General features: G+C 45.2%; 1 protein-coding gene across 1 annotated transcript in view; it reads right to left on the bottom strand.

Moving 5' to 3' along the window:
• The window catches only part of NECAB2 (N-terminal EF-hand calcium binding protein 2), a 163,231-nt gene extending 140,931 nt beyond the window's left edge, over positions 1-22,300 (bottom strand). Inside the window, exons 1-2 of the mRNA XM_083749971.1 lie at positions 21,944-22,300; positions 8,355-8,379 (exon numbers count right to left, since the gene is read on the bottom strand). Coding sequence (XP_083606097.1) covers positions 8,355-8,379; positions 21,944-22,168 — 250 coding nt within the window. The 5' untranslated portion in view covers positions 22,169-22,300. The remainder of the gene's footprint in view (positions 1-8,354; positions 8,380-21,943) is intronic.
• Positions 22,301-22,975: the final 675 nt, after the last annotated feature.

Raw genomic sequence — 22,975 nt, 5'->3', positions numbered from 1 at the left:
GTGGGGAAGGAAGGAATGGTAAAAGTTCAATAGTCCCAAGAAGGCCTGAAGTTCAGTCTTGTTCTTGGGTGCTGGGGCATCACAAATGGCCCGTACCTTGTTCCCAGTCGGGTGGACCCCTTCTGCGTCCACCAAAAATCCCAGAAAGTCCACTTGAGGCACTCCTAGTAGACATTTTTCCCGCTTCACCTTGAGACCCGCCATCTGGAAACGGTGCAGAATGGTGCGGAGGCGGTCCTCAAACTCCTCTGGTGTGGGCCCGGCAATCAACACATCATCGAAGAAGGGGGTGACACCAGGAATCCCTTTAAGGAGAGAGTCCATTAGATTGTGGAATATGCCTGGTGCCACGCTGACACAGAATTGCAGCCGCTTTACCCTGAACGCTCCTCTGTGCGTCACAATCGTCTGTGCCTCTGCTGTGGCCTCATCTACTGGCAGCTGTTGATATGCTTGGGCCAAGTCCAGCTTGCCAAAAATTTTCGACCCAGCCAGGGTGGCAAGGACATGGCTGACCACTGGCACTGGGTATGCATGGGCCGTGAGAGCCTTGTTTATGGTACATTTGTAGTCTGCGCAGATGTGGACCGAACCATTAGGCTTGACGGGTGTGACAATTGGGGTTTCCCAGGGGGCATTAGGCACCGGCTCCAGCACTCCTTGCTCCACGAGTCGGTCCAATTCCTCGTCTATACGGGTTTTCAGGGCGAACGGGACCCGGCGGGCCTTGAGCCTGACCGGTCGTACTGTGGGGTCAAGCTGTAGAGCAATGGGGGGCCCCGTATACTGTCCCAATTTTCCATCGAAAACCCCCGGAAATTCCTTGCATATGGCGTCCACGTCCACTTGTAAGCTCATGTGGTTCACCCCGGTGACGGCTAGCCCCAGTGGTCCAAACCATGCCAATCCCAGTAAGCTAATGTAGGGGCCCTTGACCACAAGCAAGTCCAGTTGCCGCGTCCGCCCTCGGTATTGCACCCTGAAGGTCCCCACCCCCATTGTGGGGACCTTACGTTTCTGGAAGTCCCGGAGGGTGAATGGGGCCGGCCTGAGTTTGGGACCCCCAGTAGGACACAGTTTCCTTAAGGTCCTTGCCGAGATTATGGATAGAGTTGAACCCGTGTCAAGCTCCATGCGGCATGGGGCCCCCTCTATCTGTACCTCTACATAAATTTTCTCTACGTTGGGGTGGGGCAACTGGTATACCTGGAGGTCCGTGAGCTCCGTCGAGTGCCTTGGTGGGTTGGGCCCCGGGACCTGGGGCTCTTGGATTGGTCATCTGATGCCTGGCGTCGGGTGGGCCGAGCCCGACACACCCGGGCGATGTGTCCCAATTTTCTGCACTGCCTGCACTCTGCGTTGCGGAAACGGCAGGTCCTCCTCTCGTGACTTTCTCCACAGCTTGCGCAGTTCCCTCCTTCTCGTCGAGGCACCTGTGGTATGTGGGCTGCTTGAGTGCGCTGCTGTACTCGGTGCACCTCCTCCCTGTTGGATCCTGAGTCGTCAGTGAGGTCTTCGTGGTGGACCCTCGGTTGGGACGGCTGGCTCGGCCGTGCCTCTTGCGTCGACCTCCCGGCAGCTTCCGTTGCCAGGGCCTCCTCCAGAGCGACCTGGAATGTTAGGTTCTTCTTAGCGTAGAGGCGTCGTTGCAGCTTCTCATCCTTCAGGCCACCGACAAGGCGGTCACGAAGCATGTTCTCCAGCTCTGAGAAGTTGCAGAACCGGGCAGCTTGGCGGAGAGAGGTCACAAACCCAGTTATGGTTTCTCCAGGGGCTTGCCGCTTTGCGTAGAAGGCATTTCGACGAGCCACCACTGAGGGCTGTGGCGAAAAGTGCCCCTTCAGCTGTTCCATTATTGTTTCGTATGGAACAGTAGCGACGTCTTCAGGTGCAAGGAGAGCCCAGGCGATTTCAAACGTCTCCTCTCCGCAGACGCTGAAGAAGATTGCCCTCTTCTTGGCGTCTTCTTCGTCGGTGACCCCTTTGGCTTCTAGGAGGAAGGTGAAACGGGAGGCGTACGCTTCCCAGTCTCCAGATGCTGGATTAAACGGCGAGAAGCTGCTGTCAGTTGCCATTCTGAGTTCCTTGTGTCCCGGAGCTGAAGCCTGGATACACGGTGTGAGGCAGCGGTGCGGCAGGTGGCGGTGCTGCGGTGCTGTGTGTGGCAGTCAGCTCAGCGGGATCCCACCTTCGCCGCCAGTGAAATATACTCAGAGTCGCAAAGTGATTTCATGCTCTTTATTCAGCTCATAGTGGTGAGGAGGAATGAATGAAAGTCCCCTCAAAGTATCTGCTTTATATACATTATTTACACAATAGGCTGCACATGATTGGCTAATTCTGGGATTCTACTGTAAGCCAATCAGGTTGTGGATTCACTGCTATCTGGAGCATGATTGGGTGGTTCCTGCTAACCAATCATACTGCTGCATTGTTCTAGGACCAATCAGACTGCTGCATTCTGAATCCTATTGTTCTAGGACCAATCAGACTGCTGCCTTTTGGAGCCTATTGTTCTAGGACCAATCAGACTGTTGCAGTTTGGATCCTATTCAACTCAGTACATAACAGTAGGCTTCTAAATATGAGCCTAAGAAACAAAGCATGTACAGAAAATGGAGAGTTGTGTCCCAGTCAGTGTGTGCTATGTTTTATACGCCCCAGCAGAATTTATGGGGCCCCATACAGAGAGCATTTCTGGATATGTTCCTGCTTGTGTTTTACAGATAATAGCCCTATTCCCACATGGCAAACCACTTTTGAAAACAAGGGCTATCTCAAAAGCAGCTGATGCGGGAGCTAGTGGGGAGAGCAGTTGCTGCAGCATAAGAAAAAATAAAATGAAAACCAAAATCACACTGATTGTACCCTTCAGTGTCCTAAATATTTTGGCTGTGCATGCTCCAGTTTGGTGCCCAATTCAGCACCTTGGATCCAACAGGTTCTTACCCAGGACAACCTGGAACTGACATGAGAGAATCCAGTCCCTAAACTGAAACTTGTGCAACCCTAACTATTTAATTGGGGTTTTAAACCCAATTAAGCATGTGATTGGCATGAGGACAAGGAGGAGAAGCAGACAGAGACTCTTGCCTGTGACTCCTTCTCCCTGCACCAGATGTTGAATCAGGTGTTTAAACCCCAAAAAAGCATGTGGTCAGTAAGTGGTGGTGGTGGGGAGACAAACAAGAGTCTCTGCTTCTGTCTTCTTCCCTCCCTCTCCTCATCAACAACTGGATGTTTATTCAGGGTTTAAACTCCCAATTCAACATGCAGTCACCCAACCGCCTCGTTTTTTACAATCCCCAATCATCATTGGCGGATCTGAGCCCATTAGGGACGACCCACTAAAGGCAACTCTCAGTTTGCCCTGGATTCAGTTCAGGATCTGGGATTTGTCTGGCACAGTCCTACTAAGCATGACCTTGTGGCTCTAGTATGTAATCATACGTATGTCAAGAACATAGAGGCAACTGTAGAGTAGCTGAAAGGAGGGAGAGAAATGTATCCCCTTCCAATGTCTGGTTCCCTGCTAGAGCTGTGAACCAGATGCCAAGAGTACTGGGAACTGTGATTTCCCCAAACATTTAGTAGAACAAGGGAAATGTCATTTTCCAGAGTCCCTGACATACAGTCCTAATAGTCAGGTGCTAGTAGGTGGATGAAGAGATTTACCTCTCCTCTTCTAGCTTACCAATGCTCAAGTAGAAAGAAGGATAAGGAAGTGGATTGTTGGAAGGGGGGAGGGAGGCAAAGGCTGAGAGTAATGGCTCTTTGAAGAAGAAGAAAAGTTCCACTAGGTTCTCTTCTGATGCAAGGATACAAGCAAGCAAGCAATGTTTGACTTTCTAAGCCAGGAAATTCAAGTTTTGATAACATTCAGTCACATCTTCCCATCTCCCTCCCTCCCCCCCATCCTCTCTCTCTCTTCATATTTTCTAGTACGCAGCTCATTTCCTAGCACCTCACTGACATACATCTACAGATTCCACAACAGGATTGAAAGTGCCAACACCTTGTCTCCCTAATATTATGACAATTCAGCTTTTCACAACAGATGTTCTGGCTGGTTAGCAATCAGCTAAAAGCTGAGGAAATATTAACAGGCTTTTTGCTTTGTTGTGTGAAATGCTCATTATCCAAACTGTCTGGCTGTGTGTACCCATCACTGATGTTTAACAGACAGAAATGCACACTGGGCTTAAGCAATTTGCCCAAAATGAAATGGCATCAGTAGGACAACAGAGTTCAGTTCCATGACTACTCTGCTACCAACTCACTCAATAGATCATCCTTAATGGTCAACTCAACAAATCCAATATATCCTCTCTACTACGACTCTTAAGTAATCCATGCAAGAGACATTCAGGGATGGATGCACTAAATCCATATATGCAAGCTTGACTTTGCAAACCCATTTTAATTCAAAGTGCCTAGCAGCTGCATACAGAGTCTATTAAGTAATGGCTCACTGCATAGAACTTGCTTTTCCCTCACTCCAGTTTTAACTTTATTTCACTCCCACAAGTCTGATGAGCACAACATGCAAAGGCTTTTAAGAAGCTGGCTGTGTTTTAACACTTTGCCTTCTTACTTGTTAACATGCAGTCATAATTTGTCAGCTTGAATTATATTTTACAGGTCACTAGTTACAACTGCATGGAAAAGACAAAGCATCATTGCATGTCAACAACATTAGAGCAACGATTGCGCCCTTCAAAAGTCAGGATAAGTATGTTGCAGAATAGGAGTCCAATAAAGCTCAGGGTTCCTTTAGAAAGCAATAACTCTCAGGTACTCCTCAGTGGGAAAACTGTGTGGTTCCTGCTTGCACAACATTCTTCTTAACACAGCAACTCAGAACACAGCAACTGTTCCATCATCACCTTACACAAAGACTGTCTCCATCATTGAGGACTGTGATATACTAGTAGTTTGTGCAGCATGTATAAGTGGCAGACACTAATGGTTGTAACACAAAGAACCTGTCCACTCCAGTTGATCAACTGCCAAACCATTTGCAATTTCTTTCAAAGATTCCAGGTCAAGGATTTGTGAAGCCACTTTAATGAAAATGAATCCAGGGTGTCTGCTAGCTACAAGAATACCCACCCGCTTAGATGGCAGTTGGAGAATTACAGTCTGAGCTTAGACTGCAGTGAGTGCTCACCCACTTGACAATCAGCCAATTTCACAACGACATCAGATGATGAGCCTCTTTGAAGCTGTGCTCCCAGGGTGCCTTCACAGAGGCTTGTTCCAGGATCATAAAGAAATTTGCATTGAAGGCCTGCTAAAATGGAGGGGCTGTTCAGAAAGGGGTTTGCACTGATATCCTTTCCTGCTCCTGGGACAAGGCATGCTGGCACTGCCCATCAGTTGATCAGGCTCAGCTGATGGGCAGTGAGAGTGCACCTTGCTCCAGGAAATGAAGGACTGGAAGTTCACTACATCAGTACCTGTCGTGAAGCCAGAGGTGTAGTGGTCCAGGGTCATGGGTAGAGGGTAGACCCATTACTATTTCTGCAGCAAGGTCTCCAGCTTCTAGAGCTGCCCAATCAGCATGAAGTGAAAGCTTTTAGCCACTGAGAAGTCTGCTCATCCTTTGTGCTGATTAGATAAAGTCAGAGTGAAAGGAAGTATGTCAGTCACCAAGGATTGGCTCCTAGGATCACCCTGGGAAAATCACGCAAGAAGAACACCAAGGAAGAGTTGGTCTGTATGCTCCAAAGCTAAGCATTTAGGAACACTGAAAACACAAGGTGCTTCAGTGTCAAGAGAATGGTGTGTGGGTTCTATTATGTACAGTAGAACTTCAAGAAAACACAACTTCTTCAAATCAACAGAAGATCTTTGAATAATCCAAATCATTTGCCCAGGTACATGCACAGAAAATAGTAGATTGAGCGGAAAGGCAACACATGGTGATCTTCATTGATTGTTGCAATGCATCCCAAATTAATATTGTATAATTATAAGATTATTGTATAAGCTTCGAAGGGGGCAGGGCTGTGAGCAGGTATGGCTGCGACTATCATGAAGGGACCCTGTACTTCTGAATTTGCTACTACACTACTGCTCACACTTGATGCCATATATTACATCAGGTCTGGGACAGGTGGATGTGGTTTGTCAGGAACAGCCTGATGGGCCAAAGTGAAATCCATAGCAGCCCAACAGTTGACCCACAGGCTGGAGAGTCTCCAATCTTGGCCTAGAGGGGAGATGCTGTCTTCAAAACAGATTGGTTGTGCACCAGCAAGCCCGTGTGTGTCAGACACCTAATGAATAGGTACTATTGTAGTCTTCGTGGGGGAAATGCAAGTTTTCAAGTGGGCAGAGCTTTTCAGAGTTCGGCTTCCAATTTAGCACAGACAAAAGACAGAACCTTCTGCCCCCAGGAAAAGAACATCTACATGCAGCTGAAGACATTTTGTGGAAGAAAATATACAACTCTCCAATTATATAACCATAAAACACACAGCTGCGATTTATTTTTAAATGTGAGGGAGTGAGGGAAAGTTTCCTTCTTACTTGCATTTATATAAGGCAGCCTCCACCAGCCTGGCAAGCTCCAGATATTTTGGACTAAAACTCCCATCAGTCCCAGCTGGCTGGCTGGGACTGATGGGAGTTGTAGTCCAAAACATCTTAAGTTCACCAAGCTGTGGAAAGCTGATGTAATGACTCCTTTTACCATCTGTACCTCTGAAAACTCTCCTTTGAACCATCAGTAGCAAGCTGTCAATTTTGTGGGATGGGTTTTAATGGATAGGAGAGGATATATTAATTGCAATTTATCCCTCCAGGTGCCTGCGTGGGGGGGGGGGGGTTGAACAGTGTTTCAAAATCTGGAGATGCATTTGCAAGTAGTGCAGAATCACCTATCCTGTATGCTCCTTCCATTCTTTTCAAGGAACTTCAACTGCTACCTTCAAGCCTGATTCCCCTTGGAAGCTGCCATGTACAGAGTTAGACTATTGGTCCATCTAGTCTGTATCTGAAGACTTTTCTCAGCCCCCTTCCTTCCTGGGTGGCTTTCCAGAGGCTAAGTGCCAACAGTTGGTGGCGACAGAGGCAAAAAGTGGGTGGGGCCATTAATGTAAATGTTTACCTTTCTCCAGTAGGCTAGTTTCTGCATACACTCAGGCACTCCCTCTACCCTCCATCCAATCAAGAGACATTGTCGGAGTTCAAGGACCCAATCCAGCCACAGTATGAAGGCGGACCAGGGAGGGGTATGGCCTGGAGAAAGGGGCGTGGCGTGGGAGGGTACGGAGGACTAGATAGATAAGGCTTGGAGGGCTGCATTTGGCACCATGGGCCTGGTCTTCCACACCTCTGGTCAGCACTGATTATGTACTGAACACTGGTAACTCTTAAAAGAGTCCAGGATGACAGAGAGCTCGGGTGGGACCCAATGAAGTCAATCCATGAGTAGAACGACTTCTGCTTGTGCAAAGGAACTTTCCATCCCACTCCCTGCCCCTTGCACTCCAAAACCTGCTTCAGAGAGTTGGGGGAACTTCCAAGGCAGATTTTAGGGGTTCTAGTGGGGAAGTTCTGTTGCACAACTGGAAGTTGTTGCCAGTGGCGTAGCTTGGGTTGTCAGCACCCGGGGCAAGGCAAGTTATTTGCGCTCCCTAACCCATGGATTTTAGCACTCGAGTCTCTTCCACTAGATTAGCGCCCCCCAGATGTTGTGCCCGGTGCGGCCGGCCCCCCTGCACCCCCCACGCTACGCCACTGGTTGTTGCGTGATTTCGTTGGATATAACAAAATGTTTAGATGGAATGTTGTCTTCCTCAAGGTCAACCATTCTGAGTTCCATCTGCCATAGCATTGCCTTTGTATGTTTAACAAGGACCCAGAATAATTAGGCCCAAGTTTTTAAAAGAAAGGAATTGTGGCTGTGATAGTAGCTGACTATCACTGATGCAAAGTTTGGGTCTTTCTCCCACCAGGGTGTATAAGGAGCACCTGCTGACTTGCAGCAGCATAGTTGTGTAATGGGAACTTCATTTGCATCCTCTCCCCAGGAGGTAACACAGAGCAGGTAACTCCTATGAAATCCAGTGGACTCATATGGGAAGAAGATTTATACATTTGCACAGCTGTGTGGAACATAGATGTGCAAATGTATAAATACCACATAGATGTGAATTTCATTAGCAAAACTTTTCCACCAAGCCTGCCACAGGGGAAGGTCCTTAGCACAGTGAGAGAACACATGTTTTTCACACAGAAGGCTCCGGGTTCAATGCCTGCAATCCCCTGTAAAGGACATATATCATTTAATTTTACAAGTAAATGAATACAAGCACACACCCACACTCATCAATAAGATGACTTACCATTTTTGTCAGCTCGTCTGAAGATCTAGAATCAAAGAAAGGCACAGTTTTACTATTTTGTAATCGCTTGGCTGTTACAAATCAAACACAAATATATATCTTTCACTTAGAGACAGAATCACGCAGAGAGAGATGTGCAGGTCTTGTTCCGTGGTTACTTTAAACTTCTGCAGGGAGTGGGGGAATATTACAGGCAATCCAGATAGGTATGGAGCTTGCAGCAAATTCCCAATAAAAACTCTCTGTCCCCCCCCCTCTCTGCCCCCTGCCAGATTTGTCAGCAACTGGACCTAAGTATATTTCCCCTGGTTCACACAGTAAAAGGCAGTTACTGGGCATGGTGTTCCCAGCCTCCTCTCCTATAAGGTGTGCTGCTGCACCTACATGTGAGTACATTTATTTGTGTGAAAATATCCCAGCTTGAGGCTCTAAGTGGCATATTTGTCCTTCAATGTGCCTTTGTGGCTCTTTTAGCAGGTGCACTGCAGACATTCCAGAGCATTGCAGAAGCAAATGAGGGGCAATGAGCGATCAGGGAGAACTCAAAAGTTGTAGCAAATATAAACTAATTGCACCGGAGGGGTTCTGTCACATACATTGCATCCCAAATTTGTTGGAAAACACATTCACAGAGCAAGAGTGCAAGCAAGGGAGAAGTAGCCTTACATAAGAATACAGGTCTGAGCCCAGGGGAGAGAGAACCTTAGGGCAGGAAGTAAGGGCAGTATCGCCAACGAAATACAGTGGAATGATATTTGATATTCTGGCATAAAAAGAGGTTGTCAGCAAGCAGATTTCCATGATCTTGCACTGCTTGTATAATTAATGTACAGTAGTAAAGAAAGAGACGTCGGCTCACTCTGCGTGGGAAGGAGATAAATTTAGATCAAAGCAAAAGCAGCAGAGAGAAGAGGGGGAATACATAACAACAGAAGACATCTTGCTGCAAATCAGGGAGGAGAAAGAAGGGAGGCGAGTGCAGCAAAACCTGGAGGAGAGATTTGAAAAGTGCTTGGCGCAATTTGACAATTAAAGCTTGGGTTACCTTTTATTTTTTTTAAGAAAAGAAAACCCAACAGCATACCTGTACAGTGACTGTGTTTCCCAACCACCTCCCCGCAACAAAGGTTCTGTGTCCTTGGCATCTATACGGCAGGCAGACATTCAACAGGAAAGAACTCAACATGAGTTGGTGCCACTTGGTACATTTCAGGGAATGGCCAGACACAGGGGAAGGAGCAGTCATCAGGGCAATGCAGTGCTGACTCCAGGTTTTGGGGGGCTTGAGCAATATGCTCTTAGTGGACTCCCTCCTTGAATGTGCTTGGCATTTCCTCCTCACCGCTCTTGCCACTGCTCACTCACCTGACTCACTGAGCCTTGGCTCACTGGCAGAGCATCCGTTTTGTGTGCAGAAGGTGCCAGGTTCAATCCCTGGCATCTCTTGTTAGGGCCAGGAAAGACTCCCTGCCTGAAATCTGGGGGAGCTGCTGTCTGTCAGTGTAGACAATACTGAGCTTCACACACTGAGTCACTTTGCCTGCCTGCAATATGTTCCTGAACTCCGACAGTACCTCTTGCTTCCCTGGGTGAAGAGGAGTTTGTGTGTAGAAACTGGTGTGCTATGCATAGGTAACAGGAATGCAGCCCCATGGTGAAAAGGTTTCCGCAGCTCTGCTGTAATTAGTTTTAATGACTCTTATGTCCCACTGTCCCTGGGAAAATTTTGCACAGCCCAATATAAGGCCATCAAGACACCATGAGGGACTTGGGTGGTTACAAAAATTGCATATGGCGAGTCACATGCTTCTACGGCACAGCAGTAGAATTCTTTCTCTACTGAACTCATTCTCTTCCAAAGAAGAAACTTGATTAAACATATACAAAACAAAGCTGCTGTTATTTCCAGGAAGCGAACAAAAGGGTGTTGTAAAAGAAGAAGAAAAGAAAAGGTTTTATTCAGCCAGAGAACAACATTCTCTATTTTCTAGGTCACAACTCAAAGCATTCAAAGGTAACAATGGTTCGGTAATAAAAATGGTTCTAGGAATGGATTGAACTGGAAAACGTTCGATTCAAAAAAATATTGCTTGAGCAATACTATCACAGGCACGGATAAGTCAATTTGATTTGATTTCAGTCTCTCAACAAAGAAATAGACTCCAACTGATGCTCAAATCAGTTTCAAAAGAAAAGAGAGAAAACTGATAAAACGCCACATTTCAGCAGATCCACCATCGAAAGTCCATTGCTGAAAGGGCAGCCCATGGCTAAGCTTTACAAATCATAGCTGAATTATAAAGTTTTGTGTTGAGATATAATTTAATTTCACATCCAAAAGGCTAGTTTCCTGCATGAAAGATGGATTGAATGGAATGTGCAACAGAGGAGGGGAAACTAGAGAGTTTCATTGAAGGAAATACTGTGCTCATAGTTACAGCAGCCTTCTCCATCCCTGTGCCCTCCCACTGTTTGGGACTGCAACTCCCATCAGTTGCTGGCTGGGGCTGATGGGAGTTGTAGTGCAAAACAGCTGGAGATCACCAGGTTGGTGAAGGCTGTCATACAGGGTCCTAGTCCTCCACTGTTTACATCTTTATTTTTATCCCTCTCATGCTCCCAGCAGGAGCCCAACACTAATAAACGCAATACAAATAAAATTATACAGTACTTCACCATGCCATTAACATGCTAAAATGCATACAGTTTTGAAACTGCAGTCTAAGAGTTGAATGGTACTTTAACACCATACTACCAAAAAGGTTATGAAAGAATGTAAACATATCCTTGAATTAGCTGGCCATCCTTGCATTTTGACCCTAAATGCTAGACAGTCACTGTAATTACAGTGACTCAATGTAGGAACTAATGGATTGCACAAGTGGTCATACAGGGAAGCAGTTGGGAGTAACATCAAGGAAGGAAAAGAATCCAGAACTGGAGGAATTTCAGATGAACACTGACATCCATTGAATGGACACTGGGATCTGAAATGCTGCTCTCCTGCACCCATATGTGGGGGAGGGTTTTGACTGTGTAGTGTTTACATGAAAAACCAATAAAGGAAAATTAAACCACCACCACCCAAATATTGACATGGGATCACATCCAACTAAGTTTGTAGACCCACAGAAGTTAATGGACCTAAGTTAGCGATGTTCATAATTTTCAATGAGTCTACCCTGAGTAGGGCTAAACATTTGCAACCCATAATTGCAGATTTCCTTTAGTTCTTGCTCCAGTCTACATTATTTGCAATGTTTGCAGCAGTGAACTGTTGTTTTTTTACCATGCTTTTTATTGGATTATTACTACAACACATGCACACCACACTTAAAAAACTACAAATACAAACAAACTAAAAAGAAAATCTAAACAAACTAAAAAGAACATACACCATAACTGATAAACATATAGCCAAAAGTCCTCAAATTTCTGCGCTTGGACCTATTTTATCTTATTATCTATATCCAATTGTTATTATATTCTAATAGACTTCCTTTCTCCCCATCGTGGATCAGATTTCATACTTAATAAACTGTTTCTTTCTCATTTTTTATTCCTGCCTTTACTGCAAGTCCTCAGCAGTGAACTGTTTTAGCCAGTGATCCTGTGGGGCTTTTGTAGAAACCATGGAGAATGTCCTCACACCACAGCAGTGGGGGAGTTCTTTTTCTTGACATGCCATGTTCATGGCAGCCTAAAGAGCATTGCTGCTGTATCAGGCTAGACCTAGTCTAGCATCTTGTTCTCACACTGGCCAACCAGATGCCCTCATGGAAAACCCATAAGCAGGACCTGAGCACAAGAACACTCTCCCCTCCAGTGGTTTCCAGCAACTGGCACCCAAAGACATTGCTGCATCTATCAGGGGCTATAGGAGAAACCAGGTCATGTTGTGTGTAGAGTGGCCTGTGCACATCTAATCCATGCAGGCATGTTGTAGATGTGCATCAGAGCATCTGTACACACACACATGCACGAACGCACGCACACACACATTCAGTCAAACTGTCTGCAAAGGGATAAAGCAAATTGGGACTCCAAAATCCAGGGAGGGCATTTGGACGAGGAGAATTTCAAATGTACCCCTTTATAATAAGATGGAACTTTTGGCCAACAGCATCAAAAATGTATACGTGTGGGAGAGAACAGCAGCAAATTCAACTGCAAAGCTGAGCAAATATGCAGCTTTTCTGAAAGTCCTGGGAGAAGAGGAAATCTTGATTTAGACCAGATTTAGACCAGTTAGCTAAATCTAAGTTTCTACCAGTGTTGTCAGGTGTCAACACCTCCCAAGCAAAAAGCACGTCGGTGTTGATTGGACTAATTTTGCTGTTCAGAGAGGGAATGTGGCGTGCTAGGGGGGCTACTTCTGGAGACCAGACAAATAAGCAGCATTTCATCAGCAAGGGCTCAACAACTCTCCTTCAGTCACCATTCCTGCAATGGAGGGTTAGGGAGCCACAGACCTGCAGGTCATGTGTGGCCCTCAGACTCTCCCCAGGATATGCCTATCTCAAGTACTTTTCCCTGGCTAGAATGTGCTTGAACTGAGTGAGTGAGTGGATGTGTAGAAACCTCTGTAGCTAGAATGTACAGTACCTGTTGCCTCACTCATTTCTTGCCTCTGGCCAGCCTATCAATGTCATGCTTTCTGCAACAGAATGTGGCCCTCAGGCTGAAATCATTTCCCTCCCCCTTCTGCAGAGGGAAACATGGAGCTTCCTCAGCTCTGCTCAGCAGAGTTAAGCAAAGCAATGAGTGAATGATGTGGTGCTCAGTTCCATGTGGGCAAACTTACTGGATTTCACCGGCAGGGCCAGGGCTAGGACAGGGATGGAGTGTGGCCCTCCAGATCTCCCATCATCTCTGGCCACTGACTAAGGTGGCTGAGGCTGATGGGAGTTGGAGTCTATCCAACAACATCTGAAAGGCCATGGCTTCTGTGGGCTACGACAACAGTGAGAAGGTACAAACCTTGATGATAACTCAACCTATAAATTCTCTCTCTCTCTTATTTATTTTATTATTATTATTATTATTATTATTATTATTATTATTATTAAACATTTGACAATTAATAATAATAATAATAATAATAATAATAATAATAATAATAATAAGTGCTGCACACATTAAAAAACACAACAGAACTTGCCCAGAGTTGTGCAGTTTAAAAGAGATCAAGTTGATGGATTATTCCAAAATGGCTAAAATGACCGGAAGAACCAGAAATCAGAAAGACCAAAATTTTAATAAGGAATGGGGGAAATGTATAACTTATCTTAAAGACCATTGTAAACAGTTACTATATTAGTAGGACTGGAATATCACTTGTAGTTTCATGGTGATTTTTGGATACAATGGAGAGATAAAAGATTTGGATTATTATTATTATTATTATTTAAATATTTTATTAAGGGTTTTCTTGTTTTACAGTGTAAGTGTAATGCCTCGTATTCCCCCCCCCCCCCCGTGTAACATTTTTACAAATCCATTTCATTTGTTGAGGCATTAGGGGGAGAATAAAAAAGAAAAGAAAAAAAAGAAAGAAAGAAAGGAGGGTGGAGGGAGGGGAGATGGATGGGGGTAGGGTAGCGGTGTTTCTATTATGCTTAATGTATGTAGTTTGGTGTCAGCGTGCTTGTGTTGTTCACTTGTGTTCCTTTGGTGGTGAGAGAGGTTGGGGTTGGCCTAGGATGTGATTGTTTGTTTGTGATTGGCTGTGGTGATCTTTGTTTTCGTGTGTGAGTGAGGTGGGTGGGTGTTTTGGATCAAGTTAGCCATATTGATTTGTATGCTGTTGGTGGATTATTGTCATTGTCCTGTTGGGCTGTGTATGTGATAAAGGGGAGCCATACCGGGGTGAAGGTGTCTTCTTCTGTTTGTCCCCGTGTCAGTTTCAGTTTGTTAGTTAATATTTCTAGTAAAGAAGCAGGAGGATATGATTAACAATAGGACCCACAAAGGGGAGAAGGGAAGTCCAAAAGATTCCTTGGAATCTTGTTTTTATGTTGTATGTTGGACATGTGACTGTAAATTTTTTATCTGAAAAACCAAATAAATGTATTAAAAAAAGAAAAAAGAAAAAAGAAAATGGTTGGGAAGCTGTCGTATGCTGAGTCAGACCACTGGTCCATCTAGCTCAGTACTGTCTGCACGGGCTGGCGGCAACTCTTCTGGATTTCAGGCAGGGGACATTCCCAGCTCTTCCTGGAGATGCAAGGTATTGAGCCTGGGACCACCTGTGTGCAAAGTACATGTGCTATCATGAAGCTGCTGTCCTTCCCCATCAGACACGCACATCTAGACACTCATATATTTCCCCTCCAATGGGGCAAATAGCAGTTTGGGGTGTGTGTGTGTGATTTCAGTGGGGGAAAGCACCATAGAGGAAAGAGTTAAATTCCCCCCCCCCCTCAGTGATAATAATAATTTATTTATACCCCGCCCATCTGGCTGGGTTTCCCCAGCCACTTTGGGGGGCTTCTAACAGAATATTAAAATACAATAGTCTATTAAACATTAACAGCTTCCCTAAACAGGGCTGCCTTCAGATGTTTTCTAAAAGTCTGGTAGTTGTTTTTCTCTTTGACATCTGGTGGGAGGGCGTTCCACAGGGCAGGTGCCACTACCGAGAAGGCCCTGTGTCTGGTTCCCTGTAACTTGGCCTCTTGCAGTGAGGGAACTGGCAGAAGGCCCTCAGTGCTGGACCTCAGTGTCTGGGCAGAACGATGGGGGTGGAGACGCTCCTTCAGGTATACTGGACCAAGGCCGTTTAAAGTAGGTGGGTGCTTCTATTAACATTTAACATAAATGTGAGAGATTATATGCACAGATCTTCCATGTTATGTGCTTCCTTTGGTCCTTTCTTAATTTTTTTAATCATTCCAGGATCAAAGCAGTATAATAACCACCTATGGAAAATATAGCTTCTTTTGCAAAAGATGACATCAATGAAGTCAAATTAGCAGTGATATGGCTGGATGTCAATGACACCGACCTGAAACTGATCTTTTAATTACACTGCATGGGACAGTTATTGGAACTGCATCCTTCAATGAAATTATCTGCTTGACAGTCTCTGAAACTGAGCCATTTTAAATAGATATGGAGAGAGTTGGTTAATAACCCCATGTTGTGCTTGCAGTTCCATCCATCGCCAACACATCTGAGCCATATTATGTCTCCCAAAAGCAGGGCATACTGTTTTGTTTTTCATGAACGCTCCCCCCCCCCAACCTGTAAGACCTAGAATCAAAATGTGAATAAGCTAATCTTAAATGCTGGGCAAAGCAAGTGGAATCTTGGCAATAATGAAATAGCTTGTCAAGAGTGGGAAATAATAGAAATCCCAGACAAATTAGGAGGTAATTTGAAGGAAAATCATAATTAACTTCTACAGGAGTTAAGGCGGAAGCAGCAAGCCAGAAGGGGGAAATTAGGCCAGAACGGCAAATCGATAGAACATTACACAACAAATGCTTTATTAATGAGGGCTCGAAGGAAGCACAAAGGGCAAGCCAAGGCAGCTATCAACTTTAGCATCACAACTCATTTTGGAGGCTGATCAACATGAGAGAAGTCAGATCACACCCATGAGCTCTGTTTTCAGACTACAAGCTCATAATTGAAACTGGTTATCGTTCAGTAATCAAGAAGCCAAAACACAAGGAACAGGGAATCCATAGTATCAAAGTTACATATCAAGACTAGAGGAACCAAGACTCTGCATGCAGCTCAGTTAAAAGATGCTCAGTTAAAAGTATAGCAAACAACACACAGCAAACACTGTATTCTCCACCCTGTTTTATATGACGGCCAGTGGTGTAATCAGGAAAGACCTTGGGGCAGATGTCAGCAAAATGGGCAGGAAAGAACCCCAAACACAGAATGACTAACTTGACACATTTGGAAGTAAGCAAAATGATATCCATTACCATCTAAAAAGGGGTACCTCATAAGTACATTAAGTCCAGAGCCAAAAATTACCTAACTGCACCACTGACAACAGTTTTCTTTTTGAAGGTTTCTATAATTTATTTCCTTTTTCTTTTTGAAGGTTTCTATAATTCTTTTTGAAGGTTTCTATAATTTATTTCCAGTCTGCATCTGGAATAGAGATAGGATATCTCCACATCAATTTGCGGGGTTGTTGTTTTTTTAAGTCATCACAAAATTTCATCAGCATTTTACTGCTAATATCTCCTAATATACATATTTGCAATTAGTTTTGCCTAAGATACAAATTTTTGTAAGATAATTTCCCCAAATACAATGCATTTTTGGGTGTTATTTTCACTAATATGTGCATTGTTGTGCACACTTACCCTAATATATGCCTTTTTTGCCAGCACTTTGGCAGGTAAACTGCTTTGAAAAATTCAGAGAAGTGTGAATGTCAAAGGATGATTGTGTTTTGGCTCATTTGTTGGATTGTATTCAACTAAGTCTTACTCAGAGTAGACCCACTAAAAATTTTTTATTTTAAAAAAACTATGTTAACCATATCCACTTACTTCAATGGATTTACTTTGAGTATGACTAACACTGAATCCATTGTTTCAAAATCTGCAAATCCGTTTGCATTTCAAAGCTAGGACAGCCATTGATGTTATGGACTGGCTGGATGCAGAGGAGAGGTGGGAGGCAGCAGCTGGAGAACCCCCAAGGGAGGAAGTTTCAGAGTCAGGGGACTGGTGATGGGATGACCATGAGTGGTCAAAGGGAGAAGACATCTGAAGGCAGCAGACTGGGAGGAAGGTGGTGTCACAACCTGAAAAAGTAACAGAGCTTAGTGAGCAGGAAGAGGGCAGTCCAAAATTAGAGGCTGCTGAAGAAACCAGGGAGTCTCCCCTTCCTGCTGTGAAAAGCTGCATTCCTCCCTAGTCTCCCAGAGCATGGAGAGTGATGAAGAGGGTGGAGCAAAGAGAGATAAGGTGAAGGAGCTTCAGGTTGCTGGGGAAGGACCCAGGAGAGGAACCTTAGAGAGTGGTGGGAAGACGGGGACCTTCATTGGGACAAGACCCACTGGGAAGAGTTGCTGTGATCACCAGGCCTGCACTGTTTTGGTTTCTTTGAATAAAGAGTTAATTTCACTGACACCAGGTGTTTTATCGCTGGCCTGCTCCTGACAGTCACCAACCTGGTGCCCCCCATATGTTTTGGACTAATCAGCCTTGGCCAGCAAGGCCATGTTGGCTGGGGCTGATGGGAGATGTAGTCTAATGCATCAAGAGGGCACTAGATGGCAAAGGCAGGGCTAGAGCTTCACTTGAAATTCATATTAAGAGAGATGCTTTTTGTTGGGAGAGTGTCAGGGAGAGATAGAATTAAAGTCCTTCTCCCCACACCCAGAAGATGGAGGCTGATCAGGCTTCCCCCAAGCTCTTGTTTACATCATTTTTAAAAAATGTTCACTTTAATTGCATGATGCAGCCATGCAAGTGACGTCACAGCTAGATTGGTCCTCAATCTCAAAATGAATCGGTTCTTGTTTGTTTTCTCTGTCACATTAACAGCATTCCCAAGGGGTATTCCAGACCAAACAGATAACCGCAGGAGTACTTGAGAGAAAGGTTGAAAATCAGCAGGGTTGTGTGTGGAAACTTGGATCCATTTGTTGTTGTGTTTTATAATACTGGAAGAGAAATTAATACATGGTGGTTGTTGTTTTAAAGAAGTTTTCTTGTGACCAATTTTGGATTAGCCTGCCTCATCAAGAGGCTTTGATTTGGAGCCGTTATTAAGTCATTTTGCGCTACCAGTTTTTCATTCCAAGTAGCATGGAAGAAGATATAAATGTATTCACTAATTAGGCTTGCCTTAATGTAGTACAGATAAATCAGTTGTTGTGAGAGGGGTTGCTTGATGGACAACAGTGTTAAATGAGCCAGCATGATTCACTCACCAATAATATTCCCCCCTTTAAAAAAATGGGGGGAGGATATTGCTATTAAAGTGTCAAGTATATTAACAAATTTTAGGAGAGTTAAATTTACACTCGGTACATTAACTATCAATTCCAGCTGGCACTATTAATATCTCATTTTCATAATATGATTCTGTAAAGCTCTTTAAAAAGGAAAGAGATGTTATATAATTATTTTTCCCTGTGGTTTTTATGCAAACCACTGCTTTCTCCTCCATCTAAGTCAAATTTCCCAATGCCCAAGATGTACTATTTTTAAAATAATAATAATAATATTGGAAGAACCCTTTACCCTTATATATCAGGGATGGTGGGGAGGAGAGAGAAATTGTAAGGAGGCACATGCAGAGCAATAACTTAGAGACACTGTGGGAACTCTCCTTGTTAATTTGTTCCGGTGCATCTCTGCATTGGGTCCCATGATTGGATCATTCAATCTTCCCAATGCAGAAAGCCACAAAAATTACTTGCCTTCACGGAAGGTTGATTGGGAGGCGATCTGGTGAGCCTCGCCTTTGATTACTCAATTTATTTGTTTTCTCATAGTGCCCTGATGGTTCTCTCCAATCTCACTAGTACACACTCTGGCATACAGCTTGGGAATGACCAGATCTAACCCCTCAATCTGTCTTTGCCTAGTTCTGAGCCTAACTAAGAACTAGGGGTGGGTGAATCATTTCAGTTTTCCTTCAGTTTCTCATTTTCTAGTATTAAGTTCCATTCTCCACATTTTCCATAACACTTTATGTGGTTTTTAAATAACCTTTATACAAATTCACCAGTATCTTAGTATAAATTTCTCCATATACACAACATCTACACATTTTTGCAAAGCAACTTTCCTCATTATTCATTTTTGTATGCCATTCTTACCGATATATGCCTTTACCCTAGTATCTGCATTTTTGTACTCATTAGCTGGTTGGAGAACTGCATTGCAAAATTCAGATAAGCACAAATTTTGAAGTACGGCTGAGTTCACATATTGTTTCAAAAAGTGCAAATTGGGTAGGTTTGTTGTTACGGTAAATGTGAACTGAATCACATTTTCCCCTCCATCCCTATTCAGAACTTAGATTATGGGTACATCATGTTACATTAAGCATTAGCGAAAGCCGAGAAAACTCTCTGCAGATTTTCATTTGGCATCTTTCAGGTAGCCTTGATTTTAAAAGTTGCAAGGATTCACTAGCTTAAAACAGCACTTAGGTAAAAATAGAACTACAGTAACGCGAAGCAGGAAAAAAACCCAGGCTGCTAACATTTTTTACAGCAAACCCCTGATTCTTCTTTTCATCAGTGTAGTGTCCTGGAGAGTGTTTGTGTTGTGTGTATGTGAGAGGGGTGTGTGTGACAAATACTATTAATTTGTAAGCAATTTGATACAGAATGGTAGTTATGGTAGAGCATCAGGGAAGTTAGGCATTCATGTTCATCCCCAGAATTTAATGTTATTTTCTCATGTCAGGAGTTTGAGGTTCAATCCCCCTTTGGGGAAGGGGAATTCTGGCAGGAGAGAGCTAATTTTGTTTCAGAATTCTCAGAAAGATGATTGAACTTTTTAGCTGATGGGAAGAGAAAACAGCACCAACCAGCATTTATAACTGCCAGCATCAGCACCTACCTACCTTGCATATTGTTAAGATTAAATAATAGAAAACATCAATTCTTGTCTTTTTCCAAATGGGACTGCCCATTTGGTAATATGAGTCTTCAAACCCCTTCACTGAGGTGACACACATAAGCTGCATATTTAGATAAGTTTCAACAAATCTTGTATACCCATCATATGCCCTTCTCAATTGTGGGCATGCTGCGGAGATCCCCACTTATGCAAAGGCTCACAGGAAGCGGCCTTATACCAAATCAGACATCAATCTATCTAGCTCAGTGTTGTCTGCACTGACTGGAAGTGGCAATCCACGGTTTCAGGCAGCAGTCTTTCCCAGACCTACCTGGAGATGCCAGGGTTTGAACCCGGGAACTTCTGCACGCAAGGCAGATGCTCTGCCACTAAGCTACAATCCTCTCTGTTGCATACCATTGCTTTGCTGTAATAAGATAAACCCTATACACAGACTTCTGCATCCATTTGCCACAGAAGTCATGACAAGCATTGAAAAGAGGGTGTATGCTTCTCTTCTCCAGGTCAGGGGAATAACAATCACAACCAAACCAATCTCCTTCTTCCAAACCCCTCTTCTCCCTGCGATGTCTGCTCATCCAACATGGCACTTCTGAATTCAGTAAAATTTTCTAGCCCTTCAATGAGGGGCAATCTGAGGCCAGCCTACCTTGCAGGGCTGTTGTAAGAGTTACTGAGATAATGTAGGTGAAAGTGCTACAAAGTGCAGAGAAGACTCCACGATGTGACATAAAACACAAAGTGTTAGTATGACATTTTCCTCTGTCCTCATCTTCCATAACTGGAATCTCTCAAAGCTCCCCGGCTTAATTACTTTGTATTGTGTTTGTATGTGTGAAATTCAGAGAGCAATTGCAACTCCTATGCCAGCTTTCCCTCTTTGAGGAGGGTAAATGGCTTCCTGTGCCCATTAACTGGAGTGGGCTGCTTTTAAGGGGAATTTATTCTCTTGGGAAAGCTATGGCAGGAGAACAACCAAGCCCGGGTCTCTTACTGGGACCCTGCAAGACTCGTCTGCCCTGCCCTTCCAGGGAGAGATCCCACGGCACAGCCCTGCCTAAATGAGGGCAGCCTCGAAAGCGCTTCCTCTGGGGTTGCTAACTTCCCCCCTCTTGACAGAGATCCTCTGCTTTTAACAGCTGCCTGGAAGGCAAAAACACTTATTAGGAAAGGCTCCCACCCCACGGAGAAGATGAAAGCGATGATTTCCTTTGCAAAATCCCAGCCTGGAGCCCTCCTGGAGAGGGGGAAAGTTGGCTACCCTTCAGTGGCGCAGGGAAAACGGTCTGCACTAGCTCAGGGGACACCCGTTCAGGACTTCGGTCTATCCCACCTGGAAGCCTTTGCTCTAAGAAGAACAGAATAAAACCCCTTCTTGACTTAAATCTTGATGCGCACCCCCCCCCCATACACACAATTCAGGTTTCCTCCAGAGTCAGACCCAAAACTGCCTTCCCTCCCCCATATAGTTTGGAGTGGGGTGGGATATACCCATTTTAAACCCAATGAGACAAAAAAAACCCACCTGCTAGGGAATTCAGCGGGGGGGGGGGCGAATCAGCGGGGGGGGGGAGAGATCACACCCTCATTGGCAAGCAGAGAAGTCACAGCCCTCCTTTGCCGTTTGCCCCCCGCCAAAAAACCGGGGGGAAATGAAAGGATTTGGGCTTTTGCAAAGGTAGACTGCGCCCGCACCTGGAGGTTCTACTAGAGCCTCGCGCAAGAGCAGCGAAGGGGACGCCATTCGCCAGGTCACTTGCAAGCCTCCAACCTCGCGTGCTGCAAGGCGCCTGGCCACATAAAGAAGACCAGGGCGCCTTTCAGTAGAAATCAATCTCTTTTTTTCTCTGGCAGGTGAAAAGGCGAAAAAAAGGTCCAGGTTTGTTGGGCAGTTGCGGGCGAGGCGGAGGGCGAGGGCGCCTCTCCCCCTGCTTGCCTGCCTGCCTGGTCTCCCGCCACCCGCCCGCCCGGGTCTGGGCTGCAGCTCTCGGCTCCGAGAAGGAAACTCACATCCAGGATCACGGAAGCGCCTTTCCGCTGCTCGGGGAAGCAGCCGTCCTGCCCGGCGGCCGCCTGGCCTTCCTGCAGGAGCTCCCGGTCGGGCAGGATGCTCTTGTCGCTCATCTTGGTGACTATCCAGCGGAGCAGCCCGTCCAGCCCCCCGATCTGCGGCTGCTGTTTGCGGAGGAGCTTGTGGACGCTCTCCCGGCAGTAGCGCGCTGCCTGCTCACACATCTTTTACAGGAGCCTTCATGCTGGAGCCGGGGGTATTCCCTCCCACACAGGCTACATCACCCCGCCGACGGCGGCTCCCGGGCGAGGAGCGGGCAGGCGAAACCCCACCCCCGCCTGCCACACTCCCCGGAGGAGGGACGAGGGAAGGGGGTCGCCAGATCGCACCCCACCCCCCACCTAGGAATGGGGGCTGCCTGCAAGGGATGCATCGGGGAAGGAGGTGGAGGGGGTGGCTGGGAGGAAGACGCTTCCTCAAGCACATTTCTCCCAGCTCAATTTATCTTGCAGGTGTTGTTCTTATGCAGATATACATATACATATACACATCATATACATATACATATACATATACATATACATATACATATACATATACATATACATATACATATACATATACATATACATATACATATATTCTGGAAGTTACAGAATACATAGCCAGGGGCCTTGTGATCCTGTCAGGTCATCCATCTTCCCCAACCTGGTGCCCTCCAGCTGTTTTGGACGGCAACTCTCATCAGCCCCACCCAGCAAGGATTATGGGAGTTGTAGTCCAAAACATCTGGAGGGCACCACACTAAATATTCTCCCTTTTTCTTTCAGTAGAAGCTGAAGATGTGGCAAACGGTGCCAGCTGCTAAAGATACAGACTTTGAACTGAAGAACAGGCACATTCTGAGACTAGGAATTTGTTTCCATTTTCCATAACTGAGCTCACTAGTTCTTTCACACAAAAGTCCAGCCCTTTCTTCATTTCAGCAGCCTAACTTGAGTGAAACAAGTACTTCTGTTAGTGCCGTTGTT

The sequence above is a fragment of the Podarcis gaigeae genome (assembly GCF_964106915.1).
Source record: "Podarcis gaigeae genome assembly, chromosome: 8".
NCBI classification, from domain to species: Eukaryota; Metazoa; Chordata; class Lepidosauria; order Squamata; family Lacertidae; genus Podarcis; species Podarcis gaigeae.
Note: the sequence above shows the minus strand (reverse complement) of the source record. Positions and strands in the feature narration are given on the sequence as shown.